Source organism: Vulpes vulpes, chromosome 8, assembly GCF_048418805.1.
Source record: "Vulpes vulpes isolate BD-2025 chromosome 8, VulVul3, whole genome shotgun sequence".
In the NCBI taxonomy this organism is placed as follows: Eukaryota; Metazoa; Chordata; class Mammalia; order Carnivora; family Canidae; genus Vulpes; species Vulpes vulpes.
Window position 1 is genome coordinate 27,889,320 of NC_132787.1, and position 18,225 is coordinate 27,907,544.

At 35.9% G+C, this 18,225-nt stretch overlaps 1 protein-coding gene across 1 annotated transcript; it reads right to left on the minus strand.

Moving 5' to 3' along the window:
- Positions 1-9,891: 9,891 nt before the first annotated feature.
- Positions 9,892-10,791, minus strand: CAPZA3 (capping actin protein of muscle Z-line subunit alpha 3). The gene has a single exon (XM_025995580.1). It carries the CDS (start codon positions 10,789-10,791, stop codon positions 9,892-9,894), a length of 900 nt encoding a protein of 299 aa, XP_025851365.1.
- Between the last annotated feature and the right edge of the window lie 7,434 nt (positions 10,792-18,225).

An 18,225-nucleotide genomic window follows, 5' to 3' on the forward strand; every position in this document is an offset into this window, starting at 1 on the left:
GGATTTAAGAGTAGTCAGGGTTAGTGGTTGATCAGTTTGAGTGTGAGGCTTAGGCCAGAGGCCCTAAGACCCTATAAGCCAATATACTTAAGATTAGATTTTAAGAACATTAAACATGTTGGTATGCTTCAGTAAGCAGATGGCTAAAAAAAATTTTTAAGCTCATTTTGGCTACTTTGTTGAAATGGTTTTGAGAAACTAAAAGTGGAAGCAGCGACATTAATTAGGAGGACATTGCAGTGCTCTTTGGTGAAAGGATGTGCCCTGGACTGGAGTGATGGCAACAGTGATGGAGGGAGATGGGTAGATATTCTTTTGGAGGTCAAACTCACAGACCTTACAGATAGATTAGATGTGAGTGGTGAGCAGAAAAGGGAAGAATCACAGATGACTTCCAGGTAACACTCAACTAAATTATTTTTTTTTAAGTAACATACTGTCTCAAAGCTTTTAATGTGCTAATGTACTTTGAGAATCCAAGTAGGAGCACATATAGCTTTTTGAACTTGTTTGTCCATGGAATGGACATTAAACATTAGGACATCTTTTGTGCTTACATTCTCAAATCGGCATTCACCTCTTAATGCTTTAGAAATTAAAATGTTTAGTGGAAAAAGTATCTATTTAAAGGGAATGGTAGTAGGATTGTTGTTGAATCATTGCCTGAAACTAATATAATATTGTATGTTAATTATACTAAATTGAAAAAATAAAAGAATAAAATGTATTAAGATAAATAACAAGAAAAAATGAAAACAAAAGAAGGTGGTAAAGGAAACAGTAGTAGATTTAATTTTTTCCTTTAATGCAGTTATCCATCTAACTCTTCATTTCATATTCAACAAATATCTATCAAACACTCATTATGCTCCAGACTCAGTAATGGGATCACCAAAGTAAATAAGATGGAATCCTTTTCCTCAGAGCATATTTATAAAAAATTATATTTGAAAATTAATTTAAAAGGAGAAATTGATTAATAAGAAGTTAAAAGGGAAGCAGAGTTAGTTATACTGAAAATATTTTGAAAAGAATTTTGGGAGTGAGCTAAATAAATTTGTGGTACCATAAGGGAGGCTCCTGGGATTCCAATCCCTTAGGAGGAAGCTGCAACTCACGTATGAGTGGGTTGGTAGCAACGTCAGATTGTTCTACTAGGTCTTGAAGTGTTTGATGTGAAGTGTTCTCAGGTAAAACAAACACAGTGAATGTTGGCAAGTGGGTTACAAGTGTATCTTGGCCCAACCTAAGTAAGTTAAAATGCAGGTTAACTCAAATTTTCCATAAATTCCTCATAAATAGATGTGTGCTGGGAGTCAATTCAGTTCCAAAAAAATGTACTGAATGGTACCACATAATCATAAAAAGCCACTGTCACCAAATTTTCCTTTTCTATTTCTTGAGGTCTAGCCATTAGAGATCAGGTTACTCCTACTCCTCAAGTTTCTAGAAATCTGAACAGATCAGTCTGACATATGATCACCAGTGGACACATAGCTGATTTAATTCCAGAAAAACACTATAAGCCCTTCTTAAACTTTAGGTATTTGTTACGCTCTGATAATAATTTTGCAAAAGAGCCCTGATTTTCCTTTATTTTTATGTTTTATAAATCCTATATTTTTTTAAAAATCCACAAGATTTTGAGCTGTTGATTGAAGATTGTTGATCCAAAGATGAGGTGGGGAAAGAAGTCCTGAAGTGAACATGAGAAATACTCATTAAAAAACATTACGATACTGTTCGGTTATCTCTGGTAAAAACACATATAATGTTTATGGAATTTTCTCTTTCTTCCATCTCAGGCTTTGACTGTCTCTGAACTGAGGGCTGCATTTGCATGCTATTAGGGTCACAGATCACATTCCTAAGGAATGAAAAAATAAATCTGTCCAATTAGTAAATCCTATTCAGACAATAAATTCTTTTTTATTTGTATGAGTTTGGAACATGAACATGGTGCTTGCAGAGTGAGGGCACTGTACATATTCTAAAATGAGAATAAAAAGTGACTAGGGAGATAAGAAGAGTATGATAAGCATTATATTTATGCAATAAAGTTAATTCAGGAAAGCTGTTGCATTTATAACCTGGTTGTTCTTTTCAAGGCAGTTAAAATGGACTAAAATATTCAGAAAAATTACTTGAAATCCTTCCAAACACATCTTTTATGTAGCTCTATAAAATATATTTATTTATTTAAACTAATGGCATTTCTAAATGAACAAAAGGACAAAATATACTTAGTAAATGCCAGATGTTCATCTTATTAAAATAAAAGCCCTATAAAGTGTCAGAAATCACATTCAGATAAATGAATGTGTGTCCGGTATCCTTCATCTAAATCTATCTTCTTTCCTTCCCCATTCTACTATTGGTTTTAGGAGGCTGATATACATGGTCCATATTAACAGAGTCCCTTGCCCTCTGGCTTTTGATCGGTTTTGACAATGGGGAGCTCTGACAGAAGCTGGAGGTAAAAAAAAAAAAAAAAGGAGGGCACTTATATCCTTCCTCCCTTCTTGAGGGGTCTCTTCCTGAGATGTCTCTTTCTCAGAGGCCTCCTCACTCTGGCAATGTCCCTTCACAGATGGTTACAGCCCCCCTCTTGTGGCTCATTATATTGACCCTTCCCTCCAGGTTAGTAGGCATTTCCTAATAACCTTCCCCTAAATATGTGAATGGCTTTATTTATTTTGTTTTGAAAAAGATTTTCTTTATTTATTCATGAGAGACACAGAGTGAGAATCAGAGACATAGGCAGAGGGGTCCCCATGGAGACTCTGTGGCAGAACTCAATCCTAGGACTCCAGGATCATGACCTGACCTGAAGGCAGATGCTCAACCGCTGAGCCACCCAGGGGTCCCTGTGAATGGCTTTAATGTTATTTTGCTTTCCTCTATATTTCCCTATCTGTGTGGATAATCCCTTCACCATATTTTCTTTGAACAATCCAGTTTGTATTTACAGTCATCTGTTTTTTGTTGGGGCACGCACTGGTTAAATTTGTAAAGCAAATCTAGTCCCTGGGGCCTCCTTAAGGTATCTATGTCCACATGGCATATGGCATATAATATAACATCAATAATGAATTATCAGGGAAACATAGTATGGGAATTGTATTCTTATCATGTGTCAGACACTATGAAAGATCTTTCAAATGCAAAACTATACTTCCAACTCAAAGGCGTTTGTAAATTACAGTTTCTAAAAGGTGGAGAATTTGGTGGGATTCATGCTCTTTCTTTTCTTGAACATTTATTTCTTCACCAATCATTTATTGCCCACACTGTAGGTGTAAAACATAATGCTAAGGATGCATTCAACTTTCACTTAGCAAATGGAAAAACTATCAAAGAAGTCATGTATTTTATTTTATTTTGTGTCATTATTTGATGTCACAAAAGTAATAATTGGTAAAATCAAGACTTGAACTTAGATATTCTGATTCAAAGTTTCATAGATTTCTACTGCACTGTATATAAAAGAAACAAAAATCTCTCCTTTTAGTCTATTAAGAAAAACAGAACAAACACATCTGATATTAAATTTAGAGTAGACAAGTACCAAGGCAGAATTAGATAAAATGTGTTCACATTTAGGAAATGTAGCGAGTACTTCTGGTGAAGCTTCTAAGAGAGGGTTCTTGGAAGAAGTGGTTAAGTTTAGCTTATTACATAAGTTTAGCTTACATACAAGGTCCATGGAAGAGAAAGGGGCACTTAGATCATGAGAACCTTGGAACCCTAAGCCAGAAAATGAAATATATCCCCTAGTTAATAGGTATCTTTTAATGGTGTTTGATGAGATTGTAAGTAACAACTGTGAGTAATCAGTTGAGGTTTATGAAAATTAATTTGGCAGAACTTCATAGAATAGATTGGAGATAAAAAAAAAAAGAAAAGAAGGCAAACCTGTTAGAAAACTTGATAAGTGAGAAATAAGAGAGATTATGGATTGAGAGAGGGAATAAATAAGAAAAGTACTTTCAGGGATGGACATAAAAAGATTCAATGACTAATTAAATTTTAGGAAATAGTAAAGAAGTTAAGAATGCCTGAAATTTTGACCTCGAGTTATTGGCAAGATAGTGCTGCTGAGAGCAGGAAAAAGAGACAAGTAGGAAAGAAGCAATGATTTGTTTCTTGAAGGAAAGAGGAGCAGGAAAGAGAGAGGAGAGGAAAGAAACAATGATTTTGACACTATAATGTAGGACTTGTAGATAAAATTGGAAATGAAGCCCAAAGTCAGGTTGATTAGAGTTATCTGTATTATTATTTAGTAGATGCCTTGTTTTCATTTATAGAGCATAGGCAAACTGGGATTGGATGGATGTGGGATGGGAGGGGCAGAGGGAATGGACAGAGGAGAAACATAGAGGAGAAACAGTGCCAACGTGGGATATTCTTGGAGGTCAAAGTAAAACTGGGAGATATGTTTATGCAAAGCCATTCTGGCCGAGTGTGGTCAAGGTTGGCTTTCACAATAAATACAGTGCTTAGTGACAAAAATGAGCAATGAGTTTTGAAGCCAAGAGGGAAGAGAAAAAAAAGATCCATATGCTATTAAAAACACTGTTTGGAAGAACTACTTAGTAATAGGCCATGGATTGTGAGTACTGGAGTTTTCTCCAGTCCTGTTGTACTTGATGAATATTGTGATACATATTGTGAAGAATGGGCTGGTAGCTCAAGATCTTATTGATTGAAGGTGATAATGTGAAAAGAAGAGAATGGAAAACTAAAGTCTGGAGAATTGCTTGTGTTTGTGGGGTACAGTAGAAGAGGAAAAATGAAAGGAATTAGAGGAGGGGGAGACTAAAATGTAAGTACAACTGAGGAATTAAATGTTTTTCTGGATGAAGAAATAGTCATGCTCCCATGATGATAACTGACAAGAGGCAATTGGAATAAACAATTATGATATTGAAAACTTTTGAGAATGGCATTTTCTTAGACTATTAGCCTGGCAGCCAGAAAGTGCAGAGTTAGGGCAGCATGATATGGTATAAAGAGCAGGAGTTTTGAAGTGTGACAGACCTGATTTGGAATCCCAGTTCTGTCCCTTACCAGCTGTGTCAATTTGGCAAAGCTACTTAAGAACATTCTTAGTTTTCTAAGCTGTAAAAAATAATTCCCACTTGTATGATTCTTATAAGAAATCAATGAGGCAGATGAAATTGCCAGTAGAATGCCTAGAGCATAGCAGTCTCTTAATTAAATCCATTCCTTAAGTGGTAAGGATGCAGAAAAAAATTAAGAGTAGGATAATCTTTTGACAAGTTTCATTGTGAAGGGATCTGAGAAACTTATAGGGAAAATTTTTTAGGCTAGTTGGAATTGAGTCTGCTTGCTGGTGGAGGAGAGGAGCCATGATGGGATGGGGAGATTGAGGAACTAAGAACCAAAAAGGTAGCTCAAGAATTAAGAGCCTGGATAACCAAAGATCAAGGATTTAGGATCACATCTACAGGAGAAGAGTTAAGTCTTAGGAAGGAATGTATAGGGATACCTGGGGGGCTCAGCGGTTAAGCCTCTGCCTTCAACTCAGGGTGTGATCCTGGAGTCCTGGGATTGGGTCCCACACTGGGTCCCACATTGGGCTCCCTGCATGGAGCCTGCTTCTCCCTCTGTCTGTGTCTCTGCCTTTCTCTCTCTCTCTGTGTCTCTCATGAATAAATACATAAAATCTTTAATAAAAAAAAGAAAGGAATGTACACTCTGGAAACTACTTGGAAGGAGAAGAAAATAAGTACATTTTTAAGAGTAGAGAAAGGAAGCTGTATAAGCTCTTTTTGAAAGCACATGTCTTCTTAGTAAAGGGACAGAGCCATCTAGTAAGCAAAGGAATGATGCAGAAGCAGAGCTTAAGCAGAGTAGAGAAATTCAAAAGCATGTCAAGAAGGCTATAGGGATTAATAGAAAAGACTAAGTTGACTGCTTTTCAGAAGGGAGGCCAGAGACTGATGTGGAGTTGACATAGTTTTCACTAGAATATAAGAAGTAGTAGACTAAGAACCCATTCCTTAACAATGGTACGATAGCCTAAGAAACTGCTGAAATTATCCAAGTAAAAGGGTCAGGATCTGAGATGTGTCATGATGAGGAGATTGAAGAGAAGGTGAGATAAATCAAAAATTTGTTGGGTGGCAGTGACCTGAGAGTACTTTCCTTTTCTTTTTTTCTTTTAATTAAAGATTTTATTTATTTGAGAGAAGAGAGAGGGAAAGAGCACAAGGGGTTGGGCAGGAGGAGAGGGAGAAGCAGGCTGAGCAGGGAGTCCAACTCAGGGCTCCATCCCAGGACCCTAAGGTCATGACCTGAGCCAAAGGCAACACTTGACTGAGTCACCCAAGCACCTGAAAGTACTTTTCATATTGATCCACTAAACTCTAATCAACTATGGGACCTTCATAAATATGCAGCACCCAGAAGGAACTCTATTTGATTACTGAAGATCTGAATGATAAGGAGAAAGGAGTTGCTGGGTTTTGTATACTGTGATCAAAGTCCCAACAAAAAAATAAAGCTGAAGCCGGCTTTAGTCTCAATGCATGCCTAAGTCTAGGGCATGTCCCAGAATAGCAGAGACTCAGTCTGATGGGGTGGGGAGGTGGGGGGGGGGGGTTGGGGTGGATTTGAAGGATCAATGCCCCTCCTGAATCTCTGTTTGAGTAGAACATGATGTAGCCAATATATCCATTGGGTAGCTCTCTGGACCAGACCCCTAAGAGGAAGAGCACAAAGATCTTTGACAGAGGATCATGTAAAATTGAAAGATACATGACTTTAAAGGATTTGATTTTCTTAAACTTGTTGGAGAAGAAATCTCTGTCCATTTGGACTCGGAAAAGAGCAAAAGTTTTCATCAGAGTCGTAGGCAGCCAATGGCAGCCTCAAAATACAATCACTTGCCTTAGAATGAAGGGTCAAACATCAGCTTGGGGGAAGTCTGCAAAGGAATATACAGTTCCTAAAGGGACAGCAAGAATTGATGTCTTACAAAATCTTAAGGCCAACTAAACTTAGCATGTTTCATGTTTTTGTTACCCTTATTCATTTGTTTATTCATTCATTCATTCATTGAGTGCCTACCAAATAAGAGTCAGTAATGAGCCGGACCCTTGAGATAGACAAGGTCCCCATTCTTAAGGAGCTTATATTCCAGTTGGGAGGGATGGGGAGGAGAAAACACCGGAATATTAAAAAATGATGCATTGAGTCCTCAGGATCTGAAGCATTTTTTGTCTATGTGTGTATATGCCTGGTCATGTGTGTGTATATATGTATACTGCTAGAGAGTAGGTTTAAGTATAGGGGGGTATTTGTGTGTTTGTGTGTGTGTATACATGTGTGATAAAGGTACAGAGAGGAGTAGTAGTAAATTTTTCTGGCTATGCCAGCTCCACACAAAGAAAATCACTACCAAATAAAATCAGTGTGGGGAAGTTTTTGGTATAATATACCATAAGTTAGTGAACACCTTTTTAATTCATTTATTCTTTTAAGGTCTGTTGCCTATCAAAGAAAACATTTGATGTGAGCTAGATATTCTCTTATGATGGGATTATAAATTGTTAAATTTTTCTGGAAAGCAACTTGGCAATATGTATTGAAATCATTAATATGTTCATATCTTTTCAATATGCAATTTTAGAGAATTTATCTTAAGGGACATAATCCACAACGTGGCATAGGTTTATGCATAGAAATGTTCACAATGGCCCAATTAATAACAGATATAAAATGCTAAAAATTTAAATTATGTATGAATAGAGAAATAGTTGTCTTGTTATGGTGCATGAACAGTATGAATATCATGTAAATAATTAAAATTATGTGCTCAAGGAATTTTAATGACATGGGACTATATTTATGATATAGGAGGTCACAGAAAAAGAACAGGATAAAATTTTTTATATGTCATAAATTCTTAATATTTAAAACAATTCCATAAAATTAAATGGGGGGTGGGCGGAGGAAAGGCCAAAAATGCTTTATACCTCAAACATTTTTTATGATTTGTACATGTGACTTTTTATATTCAGACATACAAATAAATATTATTTTAAAAACCCCATGTTTCAGGGGGAGCTAAATGCTTCTGTGATTGTTCCATAAACCATTAAGTCCTATCCTGGAATGTTCTGGCAAATCAACACTTACATATATAACCATAATATCAATTTAAATTTTTGCTAAGTAATTTGTCAGATAGGTATGTTTTAGTACAATGAGAGCAGTACTACAATGAGAGTAGTCTTTGCTACTTTTCTTTAGAAAGGTTTTCCTTAACTTTTATAACAGATGAAGGCATGTCGTTAGTCTGTGCATGGTGAATCCAGTAAAGTAGCAGACATGACCTTCATTTGACAGTAGTTTTATAAGGAATGATTTTAATTAAGTAAATAGAAAGCATAAGATATGCCACTTTATAACTGGACCAATATTTCTTAAAATTTGGTCCTGGGATCCCTTGCAACAGAGTATCTCTGATAATTGCCTAAAATAGAGATTTCTGAACCGACAAAATCCGAATCTGAAGATGGGTACTGGGAAGTTGTATTTTTAAAGATATGTCCTAGGTAATTCTCCTGAGATTCTCCAAGAACCACCAGTTGAGGTAGAAAGGTTTGAGATTTAGGAATTCCAATATTGTCTGCTCCAATGTTTCTAAGGCAGAATAAGATATTTTCTCAACAGCATGGATACAAAATACAGAGTATTTTGCCTACCAGTAAGTCAGAATAAGAGGATGGGGCCTATCTACTGCTCTACCACAATCTTATTGGAGAGGTTTAGATTTGGACTTTGAGACCAGAGGCAAGTGGTCAGTAACCTTGCTAGGAATAGTGATGAGGTAAGTGAATAGTAGTCTTGGCTGGAAAACAGCAGTCCACCCATTTCAGTTCATATGGAAGTGTCTTTTGGGTGAAATACTTGCCTAAATCACTGTAGAGTTCACAATTCTTAATGAAACAAGCCTCCATGGAGAGCAGTCCTACTCTAGAGGTTAAAAGCAGAGTCAGACACACTTGTCACTTACTATGTGCCTAGATGAATTAAACAACTTGAAATCTTAGATTTTTTTTCTCACACAAAATGAACTTACTACTAGTGCCAGCCTAATCATGAAAAATTGTGTGCAAATCACTTAGCACAGGGCCTGGCATGAAATAAACACTCATAAATGTTTATAGTGATGATTTCACAAGATCCTGACTATATAAGCTTGAGAGGTCAGGCTTTTTGAGTTAATTTTTCAAAGATCATGTTAGTTATCAGAAAAGCCCAGAGATTTGAGTAATTCCGATTCTTGGAGGACAGGGAAAGGCATGATGGCAGTGGATTCAAGTTTACTAAAAGTTCTTCATCTGAGGTAGATTTTTGATATCTTTTGGTTTCATGGAATATCCAACACTAACATCACTTAGTGAAATCCACTATCTCAGGGTTGGGGTAGGACTCAATTGAATTATATGAAGTATCACTTGCAGAGTGACTTTCATCTGCATACCTTCTCCAGTTACAATGAAAGTCAAAGGTCCTTCCTACAAATACACACACACACACACACACACACCCCACATACATACCCTAGCCACCTTTATAATACTTCTGAGTGCCACATTCTATCAAGTTATTTTAGGTTCTAGTAAACATCTCTGGCTTTATGATGGTTACTACCATGAAACACATTTAAATCATCCTTTTCTTCCCTTATTGGTTAATATTCCCTGAGTAAAATTATTTGTTACACCTTTCCCTAATTTAAATTTGCATTTGTCATATGATAGGCATCTCCAGTGGCTTTTCAACCTTAGGAAAATCCCAACACCCCTCCCAGAAACACAACTACATCAGGTCAAGACAATTACCAGGAGCAATCCTTTATATTATCCAGTTGCATAACACACTTCTTGAATAAATGACATATCCTAATTTAGGATACATCACCAGATTCAAGTCAGAGAGTATCCTTTGCCAGTCAATAAGAGTGCGGGTCACTGGAAGATCTCTTCGTAGAATTTTTCTCAGGGCTTCGTTCGATAACTCCTGTAATTCTTCTAAGACTGCAGCTTGAAATATATTCTCTTGCTCTTCCACAAGCCTCGCAAAATTTAAAGCCAGTTGAGCTTGGTTAACTACTTCCAAGCTTTCTTTCAGGTCCTTGGAGATTTCAATATGAAGGTTGACAGCCCTGAAGAAATGAGCTTGCACAAAAATTCTTCCTGTTACTTGGGTTAGAAATGGATTTATTTGGAAAATCCACTTAGATTTCCAAAGGCCATTCCAGCAATCTCTTGTTTCATAGCTGTGATCCTCAATGCAGGCTATCAAGAACTCCTTATTTTTCACCGATTTTCTCAGCACGTTGCAATTTCCTGTTGGATAGTGGTCATTCACATACAGCTTTAAGGCGCACAGAACAACATTTCTCAGGTATTCTGTCTCATTCCGAATGATACCGTGACTTTGGATGTCTCTTAGCTGGTTTTGAAGCAGGTCGAATTTGAAAGAAAGTTTGCTTTGATAGTCAAAAAATCGGTAGTCACCCACTACGTTGTGGTGAGATAAGAGTACTGGATTTCCATCGATGCAGAGTGGTAAAGAGTATTTTTGGCAGTGTTGGTGGCCTGCACACTCACCTTGATGGTGCATGAGTTTTTCATCACGGATAAGCAGACAGAGATCATCAAAAGCGTTTACAAATTCCCCTGGAGGAGCTTGTATTAACAGTCTGCGAATTACTCTTTCTTTCTCTTTCCTACTCAGAACACTAAGTGACATGTTTGGTTGCAGCAGAAGCAAGGCTTCTGAAATTAAGAGTGTTCAAAGGATGAGAAAACATTCCATGAGACACCTTTCCCATCAAGGTGTTAAACATTCAAGCTTAAGATTACTATGTCTAACCATGAAAACAGGCTGTCTGGCAAGCTCTGAGTCTCCTGATGAAGTCATAAAGAAGCTTTCTCTATGAAGCATGGAACTTTCGATGATATCACAATGGGTGCTCAGATCCAAAGAAAAACATGACAGTCACCTGACAGCGTGGTACCCAGCCAACCAGCTATACATATTTTGAAGATTTTTAAGAACTTAACCTCCTGAACAGCTTTCTTCAAAAGTGGTGTGTCTCTGTGTGCATTATATGTTGCCAGGGATCTATAGAAGCAGCCCAGAGTTTCTAGAGACTGTTTGGCAGCCCTTTCACCATGGGAAACACAGTGACATTGATTTATTCTCAGGCCCTCAGGGTAGTTGCCCCAAACCCACTGGAAGCACATTATGTTGAAAAATTTCGGCGGGAGGTGAGTCAACAAAATAGTAAAAATAAAACAAGATATGATGGCAGTTGATAGACAAATTCCAAAGAGCAGAGGATGGTGCATTTATAAACATGGAGGGTTTGAAGATGGGCAAAATGTAATAAGAAGCTAGAGATGTTCAAGGGCAGTGAAGTGCAGGGACCAGCCTTGCATATGGTTTCTGTGGGATTGAAGTGTGAGCGATCTCCAAAGAACACAGTCACAAACCACTCTGTATTTTCTGCTTTCTCTCTAGAAAAAGGGCAGAAGCAACAGCTGATGAATATAAAGAAATTCCTTTACAACAAAAGGGCAGATTTAACTATATTTGGAGCCCATGACAACACGTAATGGGAAGAGACTTCTAAGCAAGGAGAAACGGAGCAGGTCATGAAAATATGGAGAACAAATATCCACTCAGAAGTCCTTTCTCTTCCTCTTTCCTCTTCTTTTTCTTGATTTATCCCCTTTGCTTGATTCCCCTCTCATTCTTTTTGAAGAGTTCTGAAGTTAAGCCTCTCTCATTTTAGTATAAACTGCTTCCTTCCATCCATCCTAAGCTTTTCTGAGCTTCCTGTCTTTTTCTTATAAGAACATGAGCTTTGCCATATTAAATCATAGCCATTATATTTAAGGGCTTTTTGTTTTAACAATCTGAATTTGAGTGGGATTTTGAACATTCTTTACCTATACCTTTCATGATTTTATAAACTGTCATATCAATTCTCAACTGTAGTTTTTCAAATTAAATTGTCCTAATTTTTATAGTTTATCTGTATACAAGAAGTAAGCTCCCTTATTTCAGTTTTTGCTTCATACCAAATATACACTCAGCATGGCATTTTTAACCATTTTTGATGGTACTTAAAATGTTGCACTTTTTTTTGGCATGTGCGTAGCTTGACATTTAACTAATGTCATGATGATAATAATTATACCAGACATGATTATTATTTATTGAACACTTAGTAGCAGAATCGCAGAAACTGGGTATGCTAGTATGTTAAGAGCTCATCTGATGCCCCCACCTTCCTAAGTATTAATTTGCCCACTTTTAAGACAAGGGAAGTGAAGCTGAGAGAGGTCAAGAGACAGGCAGATCTGGAAGCCCAGCTGACCCCAGGCCCATTTCTTCAGGAAACAGACTACATTTCCCAAATAACTTGATTTCTCAAATGTTTATTTTTATTCTTTTCCTGTAATTCTTTCATACTTTTAATACAGAATAGTACCTACTTAGTTTTGCTTTAAATATTATTTATCATAGAATTATCTTGTTACTTAAGCACAAGATAGGCTCTCCTTTAAGAATAAAATAAAAATGTTAAACTGAAGAGAAATAAAATACTTCTTTAGGCATTTTAAGTACTTCATGATTTTCTGTGAGAATTTCCTTAACTTCTTTTTTTGTGCTTTATACATGGTTTTTGTCCATGATTCGGGATGAATTTAAAGGTGGAAAAATTAACCTAGAAAAAACTCACAAATTACTTGAAAAATTAGATATTCCGTGCAATTATACTCATGTCAAATCTATTTTCAAGGTGAGATGATATCTGCTCCCTGTCTATCCCACCCTAGAAGGACTTAATTCAATATAGGGAGATGTCAATAGCTACTTCTGGATGCTTTCTGCAGAAAATACATATGAAAAATTAGTCTTTTAAGAATTAAAGCAATTAATTATGCTAAATATATTTATAATCAAGAAGGAGAGAATTTAGGTAGGTGATAAAATGAATTATTAATAAAATTTGAAATAATACCAGATTATCAATTTAACACAATTAGGTAAACATATAGGAATATTCACATAAGATTAGGATTGCTCATATGATTAGATCAGTCATGAATAATGAACTGGTAAATGGATTGGATCTTAGAAATTTAAAGAAGGAATAAGTAATCTTGAGAAAAATGGTATTTTTCTCACATCAAAGTAGAAAATCATGCCCTAAGTTCTCTTTGTTTGAAGAAGAACTAGTAGGTAGGGAACCTGGCTCAATTCTCTCACCTGAGGGCAGAGGGAAAGATCATAAATACATGAGAAAAAGTCAAGAGTTCAGCTGATTTTTGCACTAGGAAGATGGCAAATTTCTTGGCAAATCAGGCAAGAATTGTAGATTGGTCAATCTAGATAGTTAGGAAGATAGAAATCCTGAATATGATAGTGTTTTTAAAAGTGACTACCCAGATAACAATCTATGTTGGTATTGTTACTATTATCACAAACTTCAAAGCTTGTGTTACCTACTTACAAACTAATTAGTTAGCCTGATATAATTTCATGGATGATGGCAGAGGCAGATTTGGGATTCAGGGAAAATAGCTGGTTATTCACAAAAATAGCAGACTGAGAGTATCAGCATTATGATGCCATTTCCTCCAGCCTCAGTTCCCAAAAACATGATATGAAGAGGGCCAGTTGACATATGCATATGCAGTGGGTTGTGTTACCGGAGAGAGACCTCAAACTCAGAGAACCCAAATCTTTTATTATGGGCAGTAAGCCTGTCTGATCTTTGCCTTGGAGAGTGTCATTATCATTATTATCACTCACAGTAAACCTGCTTTTTCCTATGGAAGGAGATACTATCTCTTCATTGTGGTAAACACATATGAAAAGCTAGTTCTGAAGAAAGGGTTGGTGCCTCTTCTCTGAAACTTGCAGACACAGAAGACCATGGAGAGCTGCCCCCATCAAGTACTTCTCTAGTAAGATGTAGTCCCCCACCCCTGTCATGTTCACAAATCACAAAGAGGAAGTCCAAAAAAAAGCTGTACTTCTTAAGAGATTATGGTAAAAGACTAGTTTCAGGTTGTTTTTATGAATGCAAGAAGTATATGCTGTCATAAGCTATCAGAATTTTAATCAACTCATGTCTAATACTTACCTGAAGAGCACAAGTTTTTGTGAAAGATCTTTACGTTTAGAATTCCCCCTAGTGGTGTCACTCAAAGGGAGAAACAATTATGTACTTTCTAGTTTAATAAAACTCACATTTAACACAATATAGAGGTAATGTATTAAATCTGTATCAAATGTGAAATATGACAGTTCTTATTCAGTGATTATCAGGTTGCTTTGAATTATTTGCAAAAATAAAGATATGTGTCTGAAATGCCCTTGAGTAAAATGCATGCCATATTTAAAAGCATAATGTAGAATGTGCAACAGTTATAACAAGTAAAGAGATAGCTCATTAATGGATACTGACTATTATTTGGACAGGGCAGGAAAGAAGGTCTATTTTGTTTAGCAAAACCTTTTTGGAAGGGCTATGAAAACAAAGCGAATTGTAAAAATTAGAGAGACAGAGGTTGCTTAGAATTCTTCAAAAGCCTCTTTTAAATGACCTCAGATAATTTAAAGCATAATTTGCATATAAACAAAGCTGATGATCTGGATAAGCAATTCTTATCTATTAAAATAATTCTCCTAAGCCCTTTAATAGATAATACTCTGCTGTTTTAGGCTAAATTGCCATATATGCCTTAAAATGTTAATTAAATAGAATGTTGGGGAAGGTGTATTGGCTAACTGAATTTTCTGGATAGCTAAAAATTAAGCTTCTTAAACATTGGACTGTTTTGCTTCAACTTTGGTTGTTCATCTTCCACACTTCATGGGTATACCTTATAGTCAGAGTAAATAAAATGAATCATAACGAATCTTATTTTGGTGATCAAAATCTTCCAATGTTTCAAGGCTGTTGTTATTGGCAAGTTCAATGGGCATAGAGATTCTTTACTCCATTAGATCTTAGCCGTGTAGTACTTGGCAAATCAGAAATTTCTCGGGATCCCTGGGTGGCGCAGCGGTTTAGCGCCTGCCTTTGGCCCAGGGCGCGATCCTGGAGACCCAGGATTGAATCCTACGTCGGGATCCTGGTGCATGGAGCCTGCTTCTCCCTCTGCCTGTGTCTCTGCCTCTCTCTCTCTCTCTCTTTCTCCTTGTGACTATCATAAAAAAAAAAATCAGAAATTTCTCTGAGCAAATGTAATCTGCAGAATGAGGATGCTGATATAGTTATCTTGCAGAATTGTGCTGAATACTAAATATTATTTGTGAATGTGTCTAGTATCAGGCTTGGCAAAGAGTAGGCAACTCAATAAATGTTAGTTGAAGCTGTAACAATCATAATTATTAAAAAATATAGAAAATTACATTATATTTATCGATTTCTAAGAAACTAACATAAATTCTGATGTGTATTTATTTCCTTATTGGGAAAATATTTACCATGAAATTTAGGTAAAGAAGATGTATCTTTGTGACCCTGGCAAAATATTCTAAATTTCACTTTACAAATTAAATTATTGAGTCATTACTTGAGGAACAGTGCCCTAAGGTTTTTTATCCCTTTATTAAAAAAATATTTATTGATTTTTATCATTGTCTTTAATTTGTAGCATGCAAGTTATTTTATAGGAAATATCATGTGTCATTTCAATACACTAGTCTGAGATTACCTTCTTGATTGTTGGTTGAATATGAAATAGCATCCTTCTTAATTTTAAGAATTCATATTATTATTAGACTTAAGTTTTCAAATTCTTGAAGTAGTTAAGAACCATGATTAAATCTATTGTATATGCATGGCACTCTGCTAGAAACCGTGAATTGTAAAAAATTAGTAAAGCACTCTTTTTCTCTCATCAGAAGGAAAATAAATACAGAAAATTTATTTAATAAGTAGATTATAATAAATTTCATAGGTAATATATGCAGGGAATCCAAAGAGACAGAGACAAACTTGGGCTTTTATAGAAGATGCCATTATAGAGATAGCATTTTTGTTGGCCTTGAAGAATAGTAAGCGATATGTGTAGAGTACAGTGTGAGAAGTACTTGGGGAGTAAAAGGTAATGAAGCATGACTTGCATGTAGGATGCATGAAGGGAGTGGTGAGAAATGGTTGCAAATGCCAGGCATGGCTAGATGTCAAAAATCCTGAGTAGTAGGCTATGGAATTTGGATTTACTTTTATAGGCAATGGGTAGCCATTTAAATTTTATGAGTAGGGAAATAATGTAAATTATGGGGTAAATTTGACAACAAGCAGCGTAGAGTGGTTTGAGAGAAGGTAGAGGAGGGAGAGTATATCTCTGCTGCTCTGCCCTACACATCTTCCTACCTTAGTTCATCTGCTACAGCCTAAGCTCATTTTTTATCTCAAAAATAAATAGCTCCATATCCTTTTCTAAATGTTACACTCTATCTTTTAGCAAATAAACTGAAATAATCCTTTATATTTCTTTCTTCACTTCTTCAGTGATTCATTGCAATAAATTCTGCCGTTAGTAGATATCTACCTTGAAAACCTCTGTTTTTAAAATGGTAAATAAAGTGGCTAGCCTCTCTGTGCATTTTATTTATTCCTCTTTTCTTAAACTACTCCCCATTCTGACTCCTGTTACATCATTTTCTCTTAGTTTTTTTTTTAATTTCTGATCATTCCTTTTCCATCTGTCCTATTATTTTTTCTTTTGCTCTCTTCTTAAAATTGAGTTCTTAATTTTCTTTCTTTTTATTTTATATGCTATTCCTGAACAATCTAATTATCCTTTATTTTTGTCCAGTTTTATTTTAGGTGTACAGCATGATGATTTGACATATGTATATATTGAAAAATGATTACTACAATAAATTTAGTAAACATCCATCAGTGTGAACTGGTACACATTTCTGTTAGGTACAAATTTCTTTTTCTTGTCATTAGAACTTTTAAGATAACCCTTGTAGCAACTTTTATTTTTTTATTTAAAAAAATTTTTTTTGCAACTTTTAAATATACAATATGGTATTGCTGATTTAGTTACCAGACTGTGTGTTACAACCCTAGAATGTATTATTATATATCCTACATCAGTGTTGGCTATAGTCATCATGTACATTTCATCCTTAGCATTTGTTTAACTTGTAATTGGAAGCTTGTATCTTCACCCATTTCTTTCACCCCTAACCAGCCCTGCCTCTGGCAACCATCAATCTGTTCATCTGTTCTTTGTTTCTATGAGTTCAGTTTTTTAAAGATTCCACATATAAGTGAGATCATATAGTATTGATTTTTCTCTGACTTATTTCACTTGACATAGTTTTAGGTTTATCCATGATGTCACAAATTATTGAAATTCCTTCTTTTCTATGGCAGAATCATATTCATATTTTCTTTATTGACCTGTTGATATACACTTAACTTGCTTCTATGCCTTGGCTGTTGTAAATAATTCTGCAAGAAACATGGAAGTACAAGTATCTTTTCAAAATAGTGGTTTTGTTTCTTTGAATCAATATCAATAAGTGGAATTCTTGTATGATGTAGTAGTTAGTTCTATTTTTAATTTTTTTGAGAAATCTTCATATTGTTCAAAACCATTATTTGAATTCTTTTTCAGGTAAATCACTTATCCCTGTTTCAGTAAAGTCTGTTTCTGTTTATTTTGCCCTTTTATTGGAACATAGTCCTTTGTTTCTTCATTTTCTTTAACTCTCTGTGCTAGCTTCTGTGCATTAGATAGAACAGCCACCTCTGCCAGTTTTGAGGGAGTGGTCTCATTTAGAATTAGCTTTATTGTGCATCTCAGCCTTTGCTTTTGATTGTCTTTCAACCTTTGTGATTATCTAAGCAGCATACTTTATTCTTAGTGGCCCCCAGTCATTGAGGCATTGCTAAGACCTATCAATATTCCAAAGGGTAGGATCCCAGGCAACACCCTGAGATGGGCTGATTAGAAACCCGATCCTCCAGGTGGTAGCATGTAAAATTTACAGGTAAACATCTTCCAGGGAAAGACTGGAAATGGTTTCTCTGTCAACTCCCTCTGCACCAAGCTCCTGGGGGACAAGTAGCCAAGGATTTTCTTTGTTTGCCACAGTTCTGCTGAATCTGTAGGCACAAACCCCATCAGAATC